We start from the raw sequence: 23,618 nt of genomic DNA, 5'->3' as shown, positions 1-23,618 counted from the left end.
CTGGTTTACCCATCTCAATTGGATTTTTTGCAATCCACTTGCATGGCACATATCTGTCCAACTAGACTTAGATCTAGAATCTGCTACTTATATTAAATTTTTAAAAGTTTATTCTAGCGAGTAGATATTTTTGTAATGGAAGGCTGTAATAAATTACTTAGGTCTACCTACTATGTGTCTTATTTCAGTAATATGTATTTGATACTGGACTGAGTTAAGTAAAATTTAGAAGTATATCTAGTAATTAGTCTACTAATTGATCTCTTGTTACTGCTTCAATAGCCTGTAGAGTACTCTCACTGAAATCTCCCCAATGTATAAGTATTCCCTAATGCCACTATCTGGTCGTAGCCCTAAAGTATTCCCTTATGCCACTATTGTAGCCCTAAAGTATTTCCTAATGCCGCTATCTGGTCGTAGGCTAGGTGGGTGTATTTTGCGTCAGATAATGGTGTGAGTGGGGCTAGTAATGATGTCTGTGGTGATTTGAATGTGTGTTTAGGGACTATGGATAAAATAGCTGATGCTGGGCTTAAGTTTGATAGGTGTTCCAAAAATGTGTCTTTGTGTAGTGGGGCAGATTGTATTAGTTTACCTACAGTTATTCCTGGTGTGTGTGTGATTGGCTGCTTGTCTGTTTTTCTTTGCTTCTGGGGTATCAAAATTTATATCAGCCACCTCCAGAGAAGGGAGCGAGGGAGAATCCCCTGACAACTTATCCTTATAGCCTGCCTGTATGGTAAACAGCAAGGCCTCTTCATGGGAACATGACTCTCCTAGTCCAACCTTGCAGTTTTAGCGGGCAGACAAAACAGCATTAACTTACTTGTTCAACAACGCCTTTCCTTCCAAGTATTCTGCATTTTATTGGCGCTACAAGCCCATCAGGCTTCAGGCTCTTGTAGTTTTTCATCTGCTCTTGTGTTACTTTGTTACTTGAAAACACTAAATAATTTACAATGCCCATATTTTAAATTTTTGATCATATATTTATATAATCCACAAAACTGTCAACGCAAATACAGGGATCTTCATCATGGTTTCCATGGTGCTGGTCCCTGTAGGTGGTGATTGTTTCTGTTCTGGCACAGAGATTTTGTCTACCAAGCAGTTCGATTCGTCCTCATACTCTGACCTGCGGATTGCTGAGTTCCTGACCTGAAGAAAGGTCAATTGTGGGTCCTTGTACACCTCCTTCAAATCTCTTCTTAACATAGGGGCTGCTAACCCTTCGATAAAATGCAGGCGCACATCTATGTCGGGTGTTTTGCCTTTTACAGCGTCAACAGCGTCAAAGGCCCTGTTCATTCGGTGTGAATATTCCATCACACTCTCCGCCAGTCTCTGTTTTAGACCCACGAACACCGATAACAGTTGGAACCCTGACCGTCTCTCACCAAAGGTCTCCACAATTAGATCTAGCACCTTTTCACCTCTTCATAGAATCTGTCAGTTAAGGTTGATTCACCGTCCCCATAAAATTTGTTTATGTGGGATTCTCTGGGCAGGACCACAATATGGGTCCAAATTAGACATTCTATTTTTTTTTGTGTCTATGTAAAGTTTATCCTTTAATAAGTAAATGTTTAAAAAAAAAAACAAGACCGTTCCTACTGTTTATGTAAACGAGTACTTTTCCTTGTTCCTCGATTGTTAGAATTCACACATAAAACACAGTTCTACGTAATGGAGCAGGTTGACAACGGCTGGTCTTGTTGAGTTCAGCTGCTCGCAGCGCCAAATGTTACAGAGTGGTAGTTGTAGCGGCCAGCAGCATGTGTGTCATTCTTTGTTAGGTCTTGTACGACCCCTTCCTCACGGCACCCACCTGATATAAAGAAGCACACTCTGCCCGCAGGTTCAATATTACTTCACTTTATTTCTTCATGAATAATCACAGTTCAGATAATTAGATGAATCTCAACAGACCTCCACTGTCACAGGCCCACACACTGTATATCTCCGTACCTCAATCTACTAACACTTCTTCTGTCTCGCTCTCCCTCTTATATACACACACAGTCACACGCAGATGTACATCCGATGTTGTCAACAATGTCAAACCATTCTATTTCGATACCAACTATTGCGTCATTTCTATTGATAACTCTAACTTAGTTCAGTCTTGGCCTTGACCTCTATGACAACCAAATAAGGTGTTTTTGTAACTACACTAGTTACATATATATCACCAGAAAAATGATTCTGTCCTCTCTATGGTCTAGCTGTAGAGAACTGGACTGCTAACCAGTCTCGAGTTCAAATCCGGGTTCAAGTCAATAGACCGTCCCTGAGTCCACCCAACTCTGATGGGTACCTAACTCATGTTAGGGAAAGTAAAGGTGGCTGGGCACACACTATCTCTTCATATGCCGAGGTCACAGACACAAGTGAACTCTACTTCACTTGCCCCATAGACTGTCAGGTTTGAAAGGGAAACTTACTTTTACTTACCTCTCTGTATAGCTTTCATGCCCATTACACCTGTGTATTGGGGCTTCTGTCTGTCAGTTCTCACCTGGCTTTTCTTCCACCTCACTCACTACAAAGTTTATTGCACTTCACCATTGGAATTGTTTAGTAATTGTCTACCAACATCAATTAAAATTGAACTTTAAAATTGAACTCAATAACGTTTTTGATCTCTATCTCAATTTTTGCTGTCTCTAACCATTTAAAGAAAATTGTTCTTAAATCTAACAGTTTTTAACATCCTTGTTCTTAGAGGGAAGCCTAGTATGAAATTGTTTCTTATAAGAGTCCTCATTATGTTGATAGAATCTAAGCAGTGTTGATAATAACTTCCTCACCTGTTTTGTCAACATCTTCCTCCAAAAAATTAACATCTTCTTCATCCAGAAGCAAGTTGTTTTCATCGTCACTGTTGTCTGCAAACAGTTGATGTTCAATATTTTGTTCGTTGATTGTAAATAAACGCTTTGACGCCATCTTTATTCTACTGCAAAAACACGTGGTTAGTGTGAGCAATAAAAAAGTTAGCTCCCTTCCAGTCCGTATGGACATGTATGTCCTAAGCAAAGAAAACTTTTTCAAAAACGAGCAAAAATATTCTGCACGATAAGTATTATTATAATTTCTCAATTGCAAATCCTTTTAAAAACCGATAATTTATCTCTGTTGTGTTTATTTTTTTAATATAAAAATTTAAAATGTATTCAACAGCTCTAAGTAGTTTCATTTGGTTCTGGTGTCAATTTGAAATGTGTCCCTTGCTCCTCAAAGGGTTAAGCTTCTTTATTATTACAGATGGTCTGTGCCACTTCTCCCTTCCAATTAGGTAACAAAACAGAGTATCTGTTTCTTCTAGTTTTCTGAGATATCTGTCTTTATTCTTGGTCCACTTGCACCTCTTTTCTGCTTTTTCATAGTACTTTAATCCATATACTATTAGTTTCTCTGATCCTTGTTATTATCTTAAAAGTGTCATGTATTGTGACTTTACCCCTTTTGTCCCTTAATAACTGTTCTTTAAATAATGATAAAGGTCCCCTCAGATTAGCTCCAATCTTGAGGATGATCTTCAGTGCCCCTAGCCAACATTTCTTGAAGTTTTTTGTTCCATCTCTCTCACATGCATGTGCATGTAGACAGTTGAGTGTACTTGTGTGCATTCATTACATTGGAGGTAAATTGTTTACCATTCTCTTATGATTTATCTGGGAAGCTGTTTCTGATAATTTATCTGGGAAACCATATCTGGAGGAAATGTCTGAGTGCTGTACAGATGGTTTCAGATTTTATATCTTTTATGGGTACTACCTCTGGCCATCTCAATGTCATGGTTAGTGTAAACCTATGGCCTTTCTTTGATGGGATAGGCAAGGGGCCAACTATGTAGTGACACTAATAAAATAGTATAAAACCAAATCAGATTCAGGTTATTTCCCCTAGGCTGGTAACACTAGGGAATATGTTGCATACAGTTCAATGGATTTAGCTACGCTAATTACAAATGAAATTCTTGCCTTACTAAACTGATTCCCAATTCACTATTTCACAGAATCACACAATTTAGTTGTAGGGTTCTATACCTGTTCTGACCATTTGCTTTGCTAATTTTTGTGGACACAAGATTGGTTACCTGCATTCATCTACTTTAGTGTGTTGGTAAATTTTCCTGCTTTAATTTCTTCTGTAATGATAGTATGTCCAGTTCTTTTCAAAATCCATTTAATTTATAGAGAGAGTACCATTCTATGGATTGTTCCACCAAAGCTTACATAAGAAACATTTGGTTGTTGTGTGAGCCAGTTTATTGTTCATGCAGCATTCAATCCTCTCTTTCACATCCTCTGTAGCATGTTCATGCAGCATCCAATCCTCTCTTTCACATCCTCTGTAGCATGTTCATGCAGCATCCAATCCTCTCTTTCACATCCTCTGTAGCATGTCTGGCACTGACAGATGGTTACTGCCTTTCCAGTTTTCTTAAAAACTGATTCCATCAGTTGAACTAAAATTATGTTCACAATGTAATTTATAAGCACTATTGGAGTACCAATTTTTAAATACTACGTAGTTAAGTTAAATATTCTGAAATTTGTTAATGTAGAATTTATTAAAAAATAAAATAAAAATTTATTTTATAACTTATGTATGTTAAATAATTTCTTAATTAATACTTAAAATAAAAATGTATAGAAAATGTATGTATTTAATTATAAAACTTTAACTATGTAATGTTAATGTGAATACTTTGTTGTAATAAACTAGTTGCCATTTTCTTAATATGTTTTTTTTTTTATTTAATAAAAAATATATTGAATGGTGGATCTCATTGTCTATTTTTAAAAAAACAAAACAAATATAAACAACTTAAAAATAATAATCTTTTAAATGCACTGAAAAGAACTTTCTTTCTTTAATGTAAGCATTGAATGCCAAAGACAAGTGTGTCAAATCGTGTCTGGAAATTTTGAAATTACTGCATTAGAAGTGGGTCAAAGTTGAATTACAAGATTTGCCATAACAGGTTGTTTTTTTTTTTTTAAATCAAGTTCCCCAACCTAAATCCAACACTTGAAGTTAAACAGATTCTAATTTTTAAATTAAAAAAAAAGTCGTGCAATGTGTTGGAGAGATTATCATATGAGGATGTCCTTAGTTTTTAATCATTGCTGTGCATAAATGACATCACATTACATGTTTGTACATTGAGTTTTTTAGTTGGATGCATTAGGGGCAAACATTGTGAGGTAATGTTCAATGCCAAAGTACATTGTGTTAGTGGAACAGACTTGATGCTATCCATCTGATTTAAAACAGCTGCTCCCGGGCAGATGAGGCTCGTTAGCTGGGGACAGCCACTCTTCTAGGAGAGACAACTCCAAAATTAAACAACTGCTGCCTTGTAGTTTGTTCTTGGTTGGACAAAGGCTATGGAAGCAAATCCAAAAAGAAAAAGCAGGCTGAAATCGGAGTCAATGGCCTCAATGGCGCATAACCAGTTGACACGAAACGCTTAATTGTGTTGGAGGCGTGGCCGAGTCGGCAAAAAGTTCATGGTTGATACATTCGAACAAAGTCTTGAGTTCAAACACACAGGCAGATAAATCTCGATTCCCTTCAACACTAATAATTAAGAACGAAGAAGAAGAAGAAGAAGAAAACAGCTGCTTAAAAACTGAAACATCAGGGGATGTCCAGCTCTAACAGCAATAACAAAACATTAAACCCACTGCAGATATGAACAGGTTTTAGATAACTTATAAAAAGATAACTTATAAAAAGAAAGCAGTTGAAGTATTTCATTGATGAGACTTCAGTCCTGTCTAGTAAAGGGTATAATTTGATAGACCAACCTAATCCATTATTAGCTAGGTAGTTAATAAGTTGTGTTTTTAAAAATTTACCATGCTCCAGGAACTTTTGGAAATTTTCATCAAAGTGCTTGTTTACTTATACTTATAAAAACTTTCCTGATTCCTTTACTAGCAGCTTTTAAAATATTTAATAGATGAGTAAATTACACTAAACTGTTGTTAGTGCATATCAAAAATGCTTTGTTAAACTTAACTGAAGTGTCCATTTAAAATTATCTTGATACATTTTACTCCCAGAAAAAAATCCCAAGCGGGTTTTTTTAAATACTTTTCAATTATTGTGAATTCAAATGGAATCTCTTCATAACAAAAGCTACCCCCCCCCCCCCCCCCCAGGTTGCACACATGTTAAGAAACAATATGTAGCCTACTGTGGTAAGAGTTAGTTAAAGCAATTAGTGACTAATGTTTTACATGCATTTGTTTGTGTGTAAGAATTTTAGAAAAAGTAGATCTTGAATTGGTAGCCCTATTTGTTGAACAGCTTTTAATACACGTAGAATACTAAATTCAAAAAGGTATACAAAATTATGGAAAACTAACAAGTAAATACATTCTACAAATTTTTATTTATTATATATCTCCAACTTTTTTACAACTGCAGAATCTAATTTAAGCCATAGGATATGGTGTGCATGAAGATTCTTGCTAATCAATTAAACCCTACTCCACAACCTTACCACTCCCCCCCCCCCCCCCCCCAACCCAGACTTAGCAATTAGGAGGTGTATGCTGATAAATAAGAATATTCAAACAACTTAAAAAAAAACAATTGCCAATTAAAAACTTGATCAATGAAAGATGATTTAGGCGTTTAGTTATAGAGTACAGTCAGATAGAGCTTGATAAATTTATGTGGCTTGAAGGTAAACACTGTTAAGCAGATAATTAAAAACTATTTTGTTAGTATGCACTATCGATGTTGTACAAATTATGTATGCTTAAGGCTGTCTCAAAAGATGTATATCTACTATTGATGTTGCCAGCGAAATCGATGCATTGAGTTTTCCCATTTCAGAAATTTTCATCAACATAAAATTTAAAGAAATTAAAATTATAATTAGTGATTACAAAATGACTACCAAATGTTTTGTATTGTATTCACAAAATGGTTTCTAGTTTAAACTGTGGTAATTAAAAAAGAGTTAATTAAAATAAAGTTTAAAAAAACCTGTACAAAATAACACAATAATTCTTGAACATTGATATTTAGGTAATCACTATTTGAGTGAGACAGAATATTAACTGAATATTGAAACCACATAACTAAGGGTACTGTATAATATTTATTATAACCATACTGTGTACATGAAAAAGTCACATTCACAAACATGCACGCAGGTTTAAAAGATAATTGCAAGCACACAACCAAGTTTAGAAGAAAAAAAATATTACCACACAAGCAAGTTGAAATAACTATTACAACCAAGAGTACAAGGTCGTACACAACAGTCAAGGTGAAATGATGACAACAACAACCAAGTGTGGTCAACAAATTAGACATTACAAATTAAATGCATAGAAACATGAGCTTTAGCTTTGATTTTATAACCAATGGCAAGAATCATTTTATACAGTGTTCAAAGTATGGTACTTAAAAAATATTTTATATATAATTCAATGTAGTAGAAAGTAAGCAAAAGAAACACCTGCTTTAAGACAACCCACACAGAGAACAAAGGGGGAAATAAAGTGTGATAAATATAAATTACTAACAATTTTAAGCTTTTATATTTTCAATAATGTAAAAATGATAACAATTTAATTTAAAAAGTAGTGGTTATTATATACTTTTAAAACTTCTGCTATTGGTAATTCTGTCAAAAAATGGTACAGAACAGTGGTCTTAGAAAAAAATAATTTCAGTCCTTCGCAGTTTGGTATAACAGGCAGCAAAAAATGTTTAACAACATTTATCCTTCTTTCTTTGGAGTAAACATACTTAACTCCTCAAAAAAATATAAACAATGTTAGAAAAACTACTGTAAACTAATAGAAACATGGCTGCATAGACACCAAGTTTGATTAATATCAGCATAAAATTTACAACAGAAACTTAAAAAATATAGTTTTGTACAATTTAAAATTCAATGTGTACAGAAAAATGCATTGTTTAAAAAAAATGTAAAATCTGGTAGAGAATATGACTAAAATGGTTTTATACAAAGAAAGATTCCTAATATAAAACAGTAAAAATAACAAGTGTAAATAAATATAGCTGCACAAACCAATTGATAATTAGAAACAATCCCATATAAAGTAATGGCTGTTTCTTTATTTACAAAATAAATATAAATTTAAAAATTGAAACAAATTCTTTTTAATTGGTGTGAGGTAGTGTATCAATAGCTTTTAAATTTAGATTTGAGCTTTATGAATTGTTCTACACCTTTTTTGGACCCAAAATTGTTACAAAATGGGAAAAATTATGAATTTAGTGTGAATTCAACTATTAAATGAATGAGATTTGAACTACCTGATTGCTCTATTTATCTGGAAAGTCAGCATTGAAAAGTGGACAATGTAAAACATGTACTGCATTCAGTAGCATAATGTTCCAGCTGTATTATTTTATGTATTTGACATATTTAAAAACAAAATTCGATACATAAGATTAGGACTGAGCATTTGACAAAAATAAATAAATATACACAATGTTTTGCAGGAAAAAGTAGTAAAATAGTGGAAAAAAATGTTATGGCTGTTTTACATATTTCAGATCAGCTGGTTAATAAATTATACAAAATACATTAGGTTATTCTAATGTATTAGGTCATGTTAGTACACTACATTTAATACTACAGTTGTTCTAATTTAAAAAATACATAATAATTCTTAATTCAGGAAGACAAACACCAGGAAAATATGGGTAGAAAAATCCAAGCACAAGTAGATTTGTGGTCATTTACAGGTTTAAATCAACACAATATAGATTTCAGTACCCTAGTACTTTTAAATGAAATTTAAAGCAGTTTTATTTGAGCAATGAAATGTACTAGCTACATCACATTTAATCAAGACAGAACTATATGAACAGATCATGGATGCTGTAGGGGCTAATCTAGTGAATATTAATGAATGCTTTTACATTTTGTTTTAGCTGTACACAGAAGAAAGTTGTAGGGTCGACACATTTTTATACAATTTTATTTAGGTTTCTGTACAATACATTAGGTAGTTGACAAATCCTAATCTCATAATGAAGAAAACAAAACATGTTCACAACTAAAGAAAGTTTCTCAATTGTACAAGTACAAATGACAAAATGAGATTCTTATCTTTGAAAATGTCGAGTTGTCAATTAATTGTCCTCAAAATCATTTTCACTATCAGCTAGCTCAGCTGAATCTTCCAAGGTCAAGGACTTGAGACTTGTTGACCTTGGTGTGGGAGCCCCAGAGTTTGGATTTCTACGTAATCTGAAAAAAATAAACAAACAGACACAGGTTCAAGTACTTATTCAAGGAATCATTGGTTTCATTTTCTCAAATGTGTACCCAAACCCCAGATGTGTCTAACTTGTAAATGAATCAAACCAAAACTGTATTTACCTTGACTGTAAGTGATTGACCTGCACCTGTAAACTTTCAACCTGAGCTTGAAGCTCATCATTTGTTCTCTGGGCTTTACGGGCTGCATTGCCTTGGTTATCAACCTGATCATGAATAAAAAGTTGAGCTTATTCTAGGCTAGTGAAAAACAATCTGCTAGATAACTAAAGAGATTAAAGTTGTTTTTTTTAGTTCGCCACAAAGAATAATTATAAATATGAAAGTTGATTACTTATCAATTAATACTATTAATAAATAAGAATTATAAAAATATTTCGTGTTAGTTTGAATATCAGACTATAGAAAACCGATTTCTCTTAACTGATTTTTATCATACATTAGTACTGAAATATTACAAAGTGTATGCATATTAATTCTTAAATTATTTCTCATTGCTATTTTTTAAAATTAATAACATGTTACATTCAGAAGAAATTTAATCTTATCTTAAATTAAATCAATCATTTTTTTTAAACACATCCAAAACTAATAAATATCCTACAGCGCTCAGTCTAATGGTGCCCAGATGATTCCCAAGTATTTGAATAGCCAACCATTATTTATAAGGACAAAGTTTTCTGTACATACTTCATCTTCTGCCGCCGCAAGGTCATGCTTGAGTTCATCCACACGACTCCTAAGTTTACGAACTTCTGTCTCGTACTGTTCTGCTCTACGCCTTGTGTGCTCCAGCTCAGTGCTTCTTTCTGTCAATGCTTTCTTCAACTTGCTATGTACATGCCGCAAATCTGACAATTCCTGAAGAACAAAAATACACTGTAACTATAGAACAGTTCTTTTTTACCTAAATTTATTTAGTTCGGTTATATTTCACAACCAGATTAATTTTTTAAAATCTTTTGGTCATAAATTTCTAAGTAAAAAAATCATTTGATTCATCAAGTTTAAAAAAAAAAATTTTTATTGTAATTTAATTTTACATATATAAAATAATTTCAATGCTTACTTTTGTTTTTTCAGTGAGCTCAAACTGTAGGGTTTTTATGTCTGAATCCGCCATGGAGGTTGAGGTTTGATTCCTTTTTTCTAATTCTTCCTGGAGATCTGCAACCTGGGTTATCATAAGCAAAATCACAATACAATCAAAGCAATATCAACAGTAGATACATATTTTAAATAAAGATAACACAAAAGATAAGCATATCACAGTTGATACATATTTTAAATTAAGATAACACAAAAGATAAGCACCTCTATACGCAGTTTTTTGTTCTCTCGCTCTAGTGCAAGTTTATCAGACTCCAGTCTCTCTCGCTTTGCCCACTCCGCAGCATTATCAGCCTGGATGCGTTCCAACTGAAATATAATTTTATTTGAATTTCAGCCCTAAAGTCAAATATTTTTAAGACAACTCCAAAGTGACCTTAAGTAAGGAAACTTCAGTCTATTTTGTTAGCCACTCAGATTATTGTTTTTAATGCACCATTACTCCTAAAGCTGGAATGAACCAATAGTTATAAAAGAGCAGCAGTGGACAGCAGCCATTGTTAGTTACCTCTCTTCTCAACTCTGTAACACGTTTGTCCATGGTTGTTCTTGAGCAGGCCTCGTCCTCTAGGTCTAATGTTAGGCGAGTCAACTCTTCTTGGTGCATTTCTTTCATTTTCTCAAACTGAAATGTCAAACATTTTCTCAAAATCAACACATTAAGATTTCATATATTGGCTATGGTACACTTATAGTTAAAATATACTTGAACATGCACATTCTGTAAACAGACAACACATAGATTCAATACAATATCCACATGTTTCACAATAAGTTCATTATTATTATTTATAGTAACAGATGATGTAGTTTTGTTTGAACTGATGACTCTGGACATGTTATAATAAAACTTACTATATTCTTTATGTCTAAAACAAAATACTTTGAATCTTATTAAAAAATGTTGAAAAAATGTGACATAAAGATGGTTACAATATAGCACAGTTAGTAAAAATGATAATTTTATTTATAGTTGTACACACAAAGAATCTGCTCAAAATCCTTTAACTTCACAACTTGTTGAAATTCTTAAAAATCATAAACCTAAATTAAAGAATGTATTAATAATATGTTTTTTATGGTTCTAGTAGGGTGTCACATGTGAATTTAAAAAAAATTGTGTAAAAATATTAAGTTCAATAATCAATCTAAATTGTAAGTACTTCTTGAAAAATACTTTTTAAATTAAATGGCTACCTTGCTAAATCTCTATTCATTTGTAATGTTATTCTAGCTTTTTCTTCTTATTTTTGCCATGAGGTCAGCCACAGATCACAAAAACTATCTGCTGTATTTGATCTTATGTTAAAACATGGCAGCTAATGAGGGGAGGGGGGGGGGGGGTAATTGGCCATCATCTCATCTAAGTCATTATGTTTATAGAGGCTTCTTTAATCTATACCATTTGTTTTTATAAAAAAATTAGGTTAGGCTAAAAAGTTAAGTTTTCTATTCACATAACGTGTTGGTAGCATACACAAACTATTTAAATTATATTGCATGTGAGATTCCTACATATCTGCCTAAATCAATTACAAGTGTACAATAAATACTAAGGACCCACTATTATAATTTCAGTATGGATGCAAATTTGGCAAATTAATTTCCATTAACGTTTTGGAAATGATCATGAAACTTTGTAAAGAAATGAAATTATGCATTCATCAAGAATGTAGGTAAAGCAACACCCTACTTCTAGTCATAATCATATTATTGTCTCAATCTTAAAGGCAGAAAAATTCTAACAAGCAGATCATGCAAAATGTAAACAAAAGTTCTGTAAAAAAAAAAAGAGGTTTATAAAAAATGAGTTAGAATTTTCAGAGCTATCAAATTATTCTCAAGCAAACAAAAAAGTATGAGTGATGTAATAACTCACTAGGGTAGCTAATAACACAAGCTAGAGAAAAATTAAAGCAACAAATAACACAGGAGTAAAGCACTTGTAAACTGAGAGTTTTGTCTTCACTTCATAACAAGTTTCTCCAATCATTGAGGAGTACATTAATAGATTTCCATAACTTACAGTTATGGAGAAGAGATCCATAAAACAAAAACATTTAAGACCCCTTCTATACTGTACAGAATAGCAATGTAGTTAAATTTTTTCATAAATGAAGTTATGCTTACTTAATCAATATCAAGAAGCAATTAACACACATAAAGACTTAACAGAGGACACAACAGTAAATGCAAGAAAACATGTTCTGTCTTACCCCATCTAAGGAGAGCTCAGAGTCTGTACTTCTCTGATGCATAAATATTCAAACAAACACTTGTTATGCAGGACAAAATTGTGGATTTATTAGTTACAACTCATGCAGTTATTTGCCTTGATTCAACAATACCAAGACTTATTTTGAATAATTTAATAAGTAAATTAAGGCTATGTTAAGTGGAGGTTCTAAAAAAGGTATAAAACCACTCAGCACTCTAATGCAATCAATAGTCAACTGTTAGTGAAACTGTTACACAAAGGGTGAATACAGTTTGTCCACAACATATTTAATAAAGCTTTAAATGAATGATTACTTTGTCATGTAACATAGCACAAACCTGCATCATCAGTTGCTGTTTCCCATGTAACTCATCTGTTAGTTTGCTGTTAACCTCTTTCAGTTCTTTCTGAAGCTTATCAATCACTTTGAGATGGTTTGAGTTTTCCCTGCAGAAACAAATACAAAAACAAATGGATTACATAATACAAACATCGAACTTTATGGATGCCACTTAAAAATAACACTTTCACCCCCTCAAACCTAAAATGACCTTGATAGTGATTAAAGCAACAATTATACTGCATATAATATAATGACATTGAAAAATTAACCATTATAAATTTTACTCAACCAAATGTGAAGTAAATGTTTTTAATTTTAATGCTCAGCCAGTAAAGGTTATGAAAGAATGGTGTAGAGTTGTAGAGATATAAAGCAACAAACATTTTCTCAGCTTGGATTGTGTTGTTTGCTCCATCCAATTTGCGCTGCATCTCCATTACATTCTCCTCCGCTTGCGACGCTTTTGATTGGCTCTTCAAAAATTATTCAGTTTTACTCATTTTAAAAATGTTAACTGTATTAACAAAACTGTTGTTTTAAATAGTAACAAAAAGAGAAAACTATTATTAGAAATACAATACCTTAATTACCTTTGAACTATTAATACAATACATATAAGAGGAAAAACTATCTAAATGCTTTGTAGAATTTAACTCTTAATGAAATTATGTGCTAGATTAGTCCATACAGGACTAATTCATAGTATTAGATAATTGAGTTTCAATAAGAAGTTACATGTGCAAACTGTTCATGGTACTAGAGAAGATAACAGGGTTTCTATAAGAAGAAGTTACCTGTGCAAGCTGTTGCTCAAGATGGGCTTGCCTTTCTTGAAGCTGGGTAAGCCTCTCTGATATTTCAGCAACCATGTAGGTTCGCTCCCCTGTTACAGATTCTTCATGGGTTGTTGATCTGTCTGTATCATCAATTTCTTTCTCATCTAATTTATCTTTAGAGATCTTAGATACCGATGAAGATGTTTCACTTAGGTCATCTAGACTTTCAAACTCCTTTTCATTAGATAATGCCAAAATTGTCTTTTCTTTTTCTGACAACTCTACTAGTTTTTCTTGTGATTGATTTAGACTAGAAATTGATGGAACTTGGCTACATTCCTGAACCTTCTCCTTCTCAACAAACATTTCTTTATTCTCCCTTTTGACCCTTGAAAACTCTTTAGCAAGAGCCTCTAGCTTTGCTCTCAAAATTCTGTTTTCTTCTCTAGCTTTGTTGCGCTCGTTTCTTGCCTTGTTCCACTTCTCTCGCCAATTCGAGGTACAATCTGACCACCACCTCATGGTTTTCTCCATCTGTGATACTCTAATTTTTGCCTCTTCTAATTCTGCAGCCAGAGTTTCTTCCCTGTCACTCCAGCCTTCCACCCCTGTATGTGCAGACTGGACTCTTCCAGCAGAGTCACCACTGGCGCCACAAGCTCCATGAGGTTGTTTTAGCAGATACTGTTGTCCTTCCATATGTTCTGGAACATACTGATGTTGGTGTGACTGTTGGTGTTGTTGCTGTGAAAGTGGGCGGGGGTGGTGGTGATGTTGTTGATGATAAAGATGAGGTTGGATTGGCATGTCTTGGGAAAGCCTAGGCGCGGCCGATGGTAGTTGGTTTACATGATGTGGTGTGATTTTATCCAAATTTTGATTGGAGCTTGACAAGGATGAGCCTGACCCTGATGTTGCTCTAATAAATGATACATCACCACGGATACTGCCAGCCCCAGGTGAAGCTATTCCTGAATTTTTGCTCATCTTTACTTTCTATTCCAGCAACTAATCTGAAAGTTTTATTTGGAAAATATGAGAAAGATACTTGGAGACATCAAAATTTTTAAAAATTAGGCCTAAAAAATAAATCACTCTTTCATGTAGATCTAGATCTATATGCCAGTACATAATAAGATTTCTTCTAGATCTAGGAATTTATGATTAGGGGCCTATCTGCTTTCCTTTGTTCTTAATAGGAACAATGATAAGTCAATTTGAACAAGTTTCTCCTGGATGGTAACACCAGGAACCAAACTCAGGACTTCACTGTTAGCAGACAATGACATATTACATTTAGTCAAAAAAATTCGTTTTGACTTAGGCCTATTACTACAGTAATTACTATTTAATTTATTATTGTTAGTTAAGCCCCCAAAAAAATCATAATACCAGGGTGAAGTGATAGGCCTAACTATTACTAAATCTAAATAATTTATTAAATTGTTTGGTGTGCACAAAGCCCATCCGTTGTGGTCTCACTGTTACAATCTGGTAAGTAAGTGTGGAGATTTCCACAACATTTGTAGAATCTACTACACTAGCTAAGACGTCTTCACTAAATTAGTAAATTGTGACTAGATCTAGATGTCTAGATCTAAATTCTACGACGTACGGTAGAGTCTACACTTAGTACACTACAGTCTACCTACGTCTAGGGCAGGGCAGTCTAGGCGCTGGATCTAAAATCAAAATCTAGAGAAATAGTTTCAAATAGCCCTTTTCTCTTTTTTATAGGCCTATTTTCATATAGATCTAGATACTATATTATTTCTATATATTACCGTATAGATCTAGATCTAGTATTTAGAATGGAAGCTAGATCTAGACTAGAGTATTTGTTTTAAAAACCCATTCTTTTATTTTATTTTATATTGTTTCTAAATATAAACATTCCGGTGAACTCCGCTTATCATTTATAAGGTTGGGCTAAATAACGCCAAGTGGCGTAATTTTTACAAAACAACAAAAACAGACTAATTATCCTAAGTGAAATTAGACTGGGGCCTATTCTGATTGCTCTACTTTTATTTAAAAATTTTAAGATACTTGTTTAGACCAGTAGTCTAATTAATGGTCTAAATAAGTAGGCCTATGTGATATGTAGATCTACTGTAGACAAGAGAGATAATACTGTGGGCGAATAAACTATACACTATAGTAATACTAATAGTAAAACTAATAGTAATACTATACAGTAGGGATCTAAGCCAGAGGCGTAGCGACCCTTCCCGGCGCCCGGGGACATACTTTCAATTTGTCGCCCCCTTGGGAGCAAATTTTCGATTTGCACCCCCCCCCCTCGAACTTTTCATTTGCATCCCCCTCAAACTTTTGATTTGCACCCCCCCCCCCTCAAACTTTCGATTTGCACCCCCCCCTCGAACTTTTCATTTGCACCCCCCCCCCTCAAACTTTCAATTTGGCGCCCCCCCCCTAAGGTCGGCGCCCGGGGACGTATGTCCCCCCCCCCCTCGCTACGCTACTGATCTAAGCAGAGGGGGTCAGCAACGTGGTGTAGACCTCGAGGAAGTACCCAACGGTGTTTGGAAGTTCTTATTTTTCTAGTTTTGAAAAAAAAGGAGTACGGTGTACGTTTTCAATTTTCTTAAGAAAAGGAAAAGGCTAAGATATTCGGCGTTGGGAGGGGGGGGGGGGGGGGAGTAAGCCTCCAAACGCAAAAGATCTGTTAACTTTTGATCGAACTCACTCTAAAGGGCGCATTAGACGCTTGAAATCGTCAAAATATAAAAACCAAAAACATTAAAAGCAAAAATGTCTCGATAATTGTATCTCGCAATTTAATCATTCCTCGGGTCACGATTGTCTCAAATTCTTCTCGCGTTTTACAGCCTCGTCATTTCGAGTAACCATTTTGCCCCCGCCCGAGAAAAAATATTATTATAGGCCTAAATGTTGGCAGTATTAGATGTATATGATAGATCTAGATCTATATTATATTCAGAATCTAGCTCGATTTTTTTTTCACGGGTATAGGTGTGGGTGGACAAGCGTTAAAGTATAGGCCTATATTATCTATATATATAATTCTCTTCTTGGAGACGTTAGAAAACAAGCTGTAAGCGCTCCTTGCAGTCCCCTCTCTTCCTCTCTAGGAAGTCTGGTGAGCTGGGGTTCACGCTAATTGTTTACAATTGTAGAGCCAGGTTTAGTGACGGCTATTAGGGGCAGATAATTTAGTTTGAAACTATTTTAAACTTAGGGGAGGTAGCTAAGAGGAGGCTGCTTTCACGGGGGGGGGGGGGGGGGGTTACTGCCCGGGTTAGGGGTTGGGGGAAAGGAGGGGGGGGTTATCGTCCTTAACGACTTACTGATAGTGTTTTAAAGCAAATATTTTCAGTGACAGCAGCAGTGTTTCTTCCAGACTTTTTTCTCCGGGGGGGGGGGGGGGGGCGGTAGACTTTCTTCGGGGGGGGGGGGGGGGGGGCGGACACTGTTATAAGTATATATTTTCTTTATAAATTATATAAATTTCATTTCGTTCGGGGCGGGGGGTGGGCGGTAAAAAAATTTCGAATTCACAAATTTCCAATTCACAAATTATGAAATACTGAAAAGTAGAAAATAAAACAACTAAATAATTGCGTATGATACGCCGCGGGTCGGCTCGTATTATATATTTTGTATTTTACTTGCCCTTAATAATGGGATCTAATTTACAAAAATATTGAACTGCGGCTAGACATAGATCTACATGAGGTTGGTTTTTTAAGTTACAACATGGCAGCCCCCATATAACTGCTGCTTTGTAAAATCTGTAGGCCTACTAAATATTTAAATATATTAGGCCCAAATAAAATTAGGCGCTATCTAAATTATTTGTAGCCTAGAGACTTTAACTGACTAAAAGTGAGTTTAAATTAAATTTTAACTATTCCCCAAAACAATCACTACAAACTGCGGATTGGCTAAAACTTTTTTTTAGTAAAAAAGTAAAAGTAAAAGCCAGGCTAAGGCCTAGATCTAGATCTACCTATTTCCTATTACCTAAAGACTAAAGCCTACACTAGAATATCTAGATCTAATATTTGACTAATAAAATTATAAAATAACTTGTAATGTGTAATAAGTAGAAGTTAAGGCTCATAATTAAAATAGATAGGCCTAGGGACCCTATAGTATAGTTTTTGTTTATTTCTCTCTTTAAAAAATCACTGTTTTTGGGTGTTATTTAAACCGGTGGTTAAATTAGACTTATTACTTATTAGAGTTAAAGAATGTGGGAAATCATGTTGTTCAGCAGTGATTCTAATATATCGTGGGTTGGGGAATGAGGGCAAATTGCACTGACTTTTGTTAGAGCATTTCATACATGCCCGTTTGTTTAATATAGCCATTTGATAAAACGTTTGTGTTTAAGTTTGTGTTTGTATTTCTTTTGTGTTTGCATTTGTCTTTAGTCTTTGTGTTGCATTTGCATATTTGTTTTCATTTGTGTTTGGTTTTGTTCTTTTCCCAAGTTCAAAGGTTGGTACATTTAAAAAAAAACGTGGCAAAGCACGGATATGCAGCTAGTAGAATACTATATAGTATATAGGTCTAATTCTAATAATTTAATAATAGTAGAGTAGTATCACTATGCCCACTCATGTAGTATTAGATGTACTGATTAGGTTACTCGTAATGTAATTATGTCTTACGCTTGTGCCTTAACAAAAATTAATTAATCAACCTTCATAATGAATTTAATAATTTTCTGTTAATGTTAGCATATAAAATTTAGGCTATAAATGTACATTTCCATAAACCGCTGGCTTTCATTCACATAAGGACACAATTTAAAAAAAGAAAAAAGGCCTATAGGAGGCCTACAATATATTCTGTCAATAAGATGATCCCCTACATTTCCAGTTAAAATATGGAGTTTGGGATATAACAGCTTTGTAACATAACACCCTGTGTATAACTACATGACAAACCACTACTTTTGAGATGACATACACCTTTTTAACACATATTTTTAGCGCAATTTCCATTCTGGAGAATTGCGTTTATTAACTCGTCATTTCTGGGAATGGATGGATGAATGAATGAATGGATGGATGAATGTGTGTCCGCAGCTTTGAGTCGTATCTCCTCCTCAACGAAGCAATATCGAGGACTAGTTCCAAAAGCAATTATGTTAAGCAAGTTACCAGGATGAACATAGGCCATAAACATTCCGGGTTTCTTTCATGGATTTCCCGGAAAAGCCAAAAAACCTTTTAAAAATGCAGTTTTTGGCCCATATCTCGGCAACCAGACCACTTAACGACTTGAAACATGTACCAATCGATTCCTGCCATAATTTAGAACAATATTGCCGAAGAAAGTTTTCAAAAATATCCTTTCGTTCGGTCACAAAAATTTTTTTGATTTAATTAAAATTTTGACCGAATTAGTAGGCATTTTTTCCACACACACCACACGCGTCATCACGTTCAATAGCTGCGCCATAACGTTCAATGGCTGCGTCATCACGTTCAGTAGCTAGGCGCGCAATGGTTTTTAGTCATGTAACTCTATTGTAAATAAAACATGTAAAATACTGAAGAAAAAAAATAACTAACCAATGGTTTTACTAACCCTGCTCTTGATTTACGCTACGACAGAGCTATTTTGAGATAACATAAGGAAATTGCGCTTAAATGTCACTAGACTTTTTAATTAACTTGTTTTTTGTGCTTGTTGAATTATTTACTTAATGATATGAATATAGTTTTATATTTTATTTTAATTTTTTTTTGTAAATATCTTAGCTTATTTAGGTGAACACAAAAAATGGTCATTGCTATAGGATTTGAGGGGAGTGCTAATAAGCTAGGCATTGGCATTGTTAAAGATGGAGTTGTCTTATCTAACCCAAGGCATACATACATCACACCACCAGGTCAAGGTAAGATGTGCAAATGCTGCTTTATTTAGTTGTGGGTGATACTTTTAGATGGATTAACTTTTAGTGAAAGCTATACAAATAATATTGAATATAGTTGTTGGTAATACTTTTAGATGGATTAACTTTTAGTAAATCAAAGGATATATAACATCGACTATAGTTGTAAGTTGTTTGTGTGAAACTTTTAGATAGGTTAATTTTGAGTCAGTCCTAGACAGAAATAACATTTTGTTACTTTCCTTCAGGGTTTCTTCCCAAAGACACAGCTAAACATCACAGAGAGCATGCACTTGATGTTTTGAAACAAGCCTTAGATGAGGCTAACATCAAGCCAGAAGAAATTGATGTTATTTGTTATACTAAAGGTGAATATTTACTGAGTAAATAAAAAAACCCAGCATTTTATTATTTTGATAATTTTTGTTATTTAAAGAGTTGACAAATTAATGTTTAAAACAGTTGAATAGTTCTTTGCTGATTAAATAACTATACACCATGCTTTGGGATTGTGGCCTAGTGGTAGAGTGCTAGACTGCTAACCCAAAAGTCTTGAGTTTGAATCTGGGTTCAAGTCACTGGAATGGGTACCTTACATTAGGAAAAGTAATGACGGCTGGGCATAGTGCTGACCACATTATCCCTTTGTATACTGAGGTCAAGAACCTTATGAACTCTACTTCACCTGTCCAATGGATCACTAGGTCTAAAGAGGAATCTTTAGTTTTTATACTCCATGCTTGACGTGACATTTTTTGTCAACTTTTGCAGGTCCTGGTATGGGTGCTCCATTAGTATCAACAGCACTCGTGGCGCGAACAGTTGCCCAGTTGTGGAATAAACCTATAGTAGCAGTCAATCATTGCATTGGTCGTATCCTAAGCTCTAAATATAATTTCACTTTTTGAGGGGTATATTATATATGCAAAACAGTTGCTAAGTTAACCATAACTTTTAAAAATCAATTAATTGATTAAATGCAGTGGGTTGATTTTAAACTCTACACTGTAAATTTAAACAAGCATCTGTCCTTAACTACATAAAGATATTGAAATGGGTCGCTTGATCACTGGAGCACAAAATCCCACCGTCCTATATGTTAGTGGTGGCAATACACAGGTATATTTCATGATTAAAGCAACTGAATAAACAGCATTTGGTGTTGCTATTGAATAGTTTGGTATATCTAGTTCTACATCATCAGATGAATATAATGGTTGTGTGTTTGATTTTGGAAATGTTTTTTTTTAACAGGTAATTGCTTATCTAGAAAAGTGCTATAGAATATTTGGAGAAACCATTGATATTGCAGTTGGAAATTGCCTGGATAGATTTGCTAGAGTACTAAAGGTAATTGTTAGTTTTGTATGTTTGATATTGTTTGTCATCTACATTGTTTTGTGCAACTTTTTAAATTACATTATCTTGTACTGTTAACTTGTGGTTAAACAGTTACAATGGTGATGTGGTTCAAGCTTGATGACATGAATATTCAGGATTGATCAGAAATCTTAAACTAATTTTTTCAGCTCTCAAATGATCCAAGTCCTGGTTACAATATTGAACAACTGGCTAAAAAGTGAGTTTGTTTCGATTACAAATCCTGTTATCTGAATCTTAAGGAAACCAATTTTTGTCAAATTGGCTTTAAGTGGCCTTAATAGCTTGATGGTGGTAACTAAGTATATTTTTAGTGGGGAATGTTTTTAAAAAAACAACTTTCTAGTTAAGAAACATTATTGAAAAAATGTATTTGCTATTATGTACCTATATGCCTTAGCAAACTGTTTTGCAAACTAAAAATAGTTTTCTTTTTTTAGGGGTAAAAAATTCCTTGAAATGCCTTATGCTGTTAAAGGAATGGATGTCTCATTTTCTGGACTTTTATCTTACATAGAGGTAAAAAATATTTATCCTCATCAAATAGCTTCAGGTAGTTAATTAAAAGCATCAGGTAGATGAAGTATGGTTACACTGTTCATTCACCTTCAGGAAAAAGCGCCAGCTCTACTTGAAAGTAAAGAATATACACCAGAGGACCTGTGCTTCTCACTACAGGAAACAGTTTTTGCTATGCTCATAGAAATTACAGGTATTGTGTCAGCTTTACTATTGATTACCTATTGCAAATTATATTATAAGACCTTAAAGCTTTAAGTTAACTGAACTCAGTTTATAAAATTATTAAATGCTTAGAGCTTAGCCACTATTAATGTTCTTTTGTATTTATTTAAAAATGTATTTATTTATAAAAGAAAATTATTACCAATCAAAATATTGAGCGACATTTAAAAAATTTTTGTTTATAAATCCAAGTGGCTAATATTTTTGGTAGCTTAAATATAAACATATAATAAAGAATGCTGTAATGTTTTTACTTTCTCTTCACTGTAGTTTAGACACATTGGTTTATTAGATGAGTGATTTAATGTTTCTATTATCTTCTCTTCACCATTGATTAGAACGTGCCATGGCTCATTGTGGATCAGAGGAAGTTTTAATTGTAGGAGGTGTGGGATGTAAGTACTTGAAAGTTTTTTACTACATTTCTTCAGACAATGTTTTTTTTATTGTTTTATATTAGTATTTTTTTTTTTTTGATTGTTTAAAATTTGTGTTGATGAAAGAAACTTTTATTCTATCAGGTAATAAAAGGTTACAAGAGATGATGGCCATCATGGCTGAAGAAAGGGGAGCAACTCTGTATGCTACTGATGAAAGGTTAGAGTCTAGCTTATACTACACCAGGGGTCTCCAAACTACGGCCCTCGGGCCGGATGTGGCCCGCGAGGTCCTCTCATCTGGCCGCGGGGATATTTTTGTCCACGGAAAAAACGTTTGTTGCTGATAACTGAGGAACTTTGCCCAGAAAAATCAAAGACATGCCTGGAAGAAACTGGCCCCCGAACTGAAATTTAATAGTTAATGCGGCCCTCGGACTGAAAAGTTTGGAGACCCTTGTACTACAGCAATATTTACTTCAACTTCAGTTGGTAAAGTAGGAAGGGAAAAAAGGTTTTATTTAAATAGTCACAAAAATTCCACCCTATTCTCATAAAGACCATTTTGTATATTCATTTTAAAGTTGAACAGATATTATTTGTGCTCATTAAAAATGTGTTGGGGAGGGGGGGGGGGGTGGCATGGGCAAGAGGTAGAGTGCTAGTGCCAACCTGGAAGTCTGATCCTGGGCTCAAGTCTAGGATGTGGCTGACTCCACCCAGCTTTGATGGGTGACTAGGTTAGTGAAACAAAGGCAGCTGGGCATAGTGCTGACCACACTATCCCCTTTTATGCTGAGGTCATTGAAACAGATGAACTCTACTTCATGTGTCTTGGGCATCAAAGGATGATGATGAAATGGTGTTGTGGTCACCTAATTGAAACCACATTCATTGGTTTTTTAGTCTTTAAAATGGTATTGTGGTCATTAAAAAATTTTGTGATCTCTAGTCTAGTGTGGAGTGGGGCTGCAGCCTGTATATGATGAGAACCCTTGCATAAAGTGTGGCCACCTTGTACAGTTCTACCAATGTTTCTTTTATATTTTTGTATGCCCAGATTTTGTATTGTGTAACCAATGTATCTTTTGTATCTCCGTGTACCCAGATTTTGTATTGTGTAACCAATGTTTCTTTTATATTTTTGTTTGCCCAGATTTTGTATTGTGTAACCAATGTATCTTTTGTATTTCCGTGTACCCAGATTTTGTATTGTGTAACCAATATATCTTTTGTATTTCCGTGTACCCAGATTTCGTATTGTGTAACCAATGTATCTTTTGTATTTCCGTGTACCCAGATTTTGTATTGACAACGGTGCCATGATAGCTCAGGCAGGGTGGGAGATGTTCCGGACTGGCATAGTCACACCTTTAGAGCAGACAACTTGTACACAAAGGTGAGATCAAATACAAATGTCAAATATAAAAAAAGCATTTAAATGTAAATATTAAAAGAAATAGATGTATTGCCATAATTCATGGT

At 34.3% G+C, this 23,618-nt stretch overlaps 2 protein-coding genes across 6 annotated transcripts in view; one reads left to right on the top strand and one right to left on the bottom strand.

Annotated features, from left to right (window-relative positions):
- Positions 1-23,618, top strand: part of LOC131935375 (putative tRNA N6-adenosine threonylcarbamoyltransferase) — a 325,139-nt gene that overhangs the window by 301,191 nt on the left and 330 nt on the right. Inside the window, exons 1-12 of one of the 4 annotated variants that reach the window (XM_059291750.1) lie at positions 17,477-17,609; positions 19,508-19,635; positions 19,881-20,000; positions 20,404-20,505; positions 20,678-20,751; positions 20,887-20,982; positions 21,162-21,211; positions 21,453-21,531; positions 21,625-21,724; positions 22,095-22,151; positions 22,278-22,353; positions 23,434-23,532. In XM_059291750.1, coding sequence (XP_059147733.1) covers positions 19,521-19,635; positions 19,881-20,000; positions 20,404-20,505; positions 20,678-20,751; positions 20,887-20,982; positions 21,162-21,211; positions 21,453-21,531; positions 21,625-21,724; positions 22,095-22,151; positions 22,278-22,353; positions 23,434-23,532 — 968 coding nt within the window. In that variant the 5' untranslated portion in view covers positions 17,477-17,609; positions 19,508-19,520. Of the gene's footprint in view, positions 1-17,476; positions 17,610-19,498; positions 19,636-19,880; positions 20,001-20,403; positions 20,506-20,677; positions 20,752-20,886; positions 20,983-21,161; positions 21,212-21,452; positions 21,532-21,624; positions 21,725-22,094; positions 22,152-22,277; positions 22,354-23,433; positions 23,533-23,618 lie in introns of those variants that run through there. The other 3 variants (XM_059291751.1, XM_059291753.1, XM_059291752.1) reach the window with 3 other exon arrangements.
- Positions 6,967-15,707, bottom strand: LOC131935370 (coiled-coil domain-containing protein 102A). Of its 2 annotated transcripts, XM_059291742.1 has the most exons (11): positions 15,524-15,707; positions 13,758-14,752; positions 13,345-13,436; positions 12,959-13,067; positions 12,619-12,651; positions 10,911-11,027; positions 10,607-10,711; positions 10,362-10,466; positions 9,983-10,153; positions 9,395-9,498; positions 6,967-9,262 (listed from the first exon to the last, which is right to left on the bottom strand). In XM_059291742.1, exons 2-11 carry the CDS (start codon positions 14,724-14,726, stop codon positions 9,145-9,147), a joined length of 1,923 nt encoding a protein of 640 aa, XP_059147725.1. In that variant the 5' UTR covers positions 14,727-14,752; positions 15,524-15,707; the 3' UTR covers positions 6,967-9,144. The 2 variants fall into 2 exon arrangements, with proteins under 2 accessions (XP_059147725.1, XP_059147726.1); XM_059291743.1 differs by lacking the exon at positions 12,619-12,651 and having other exon boundaries at positions 15,524-15,702.

The sequence above is a fragment of the Physella acuta genome, unplaced genomic scaffold, assembly GCF_028476545.2.
Source record: "Physella acuta isolate Inbredline_101_S28 unplaced genomic scaffold, ASM2847654v3 ptg000144l, whole genome shotgun sequence".
Lineage (NCBI taxonomy): Eukaryota > Metazoa > Mollusca > Gastropoda > Physidae > Physella > Physella acuta.
The sequence above is the reverse complement of the archived record's forward strand: the minus strand, read 5'-3'. Positions and strand labels throughout refer to the sequence as shown.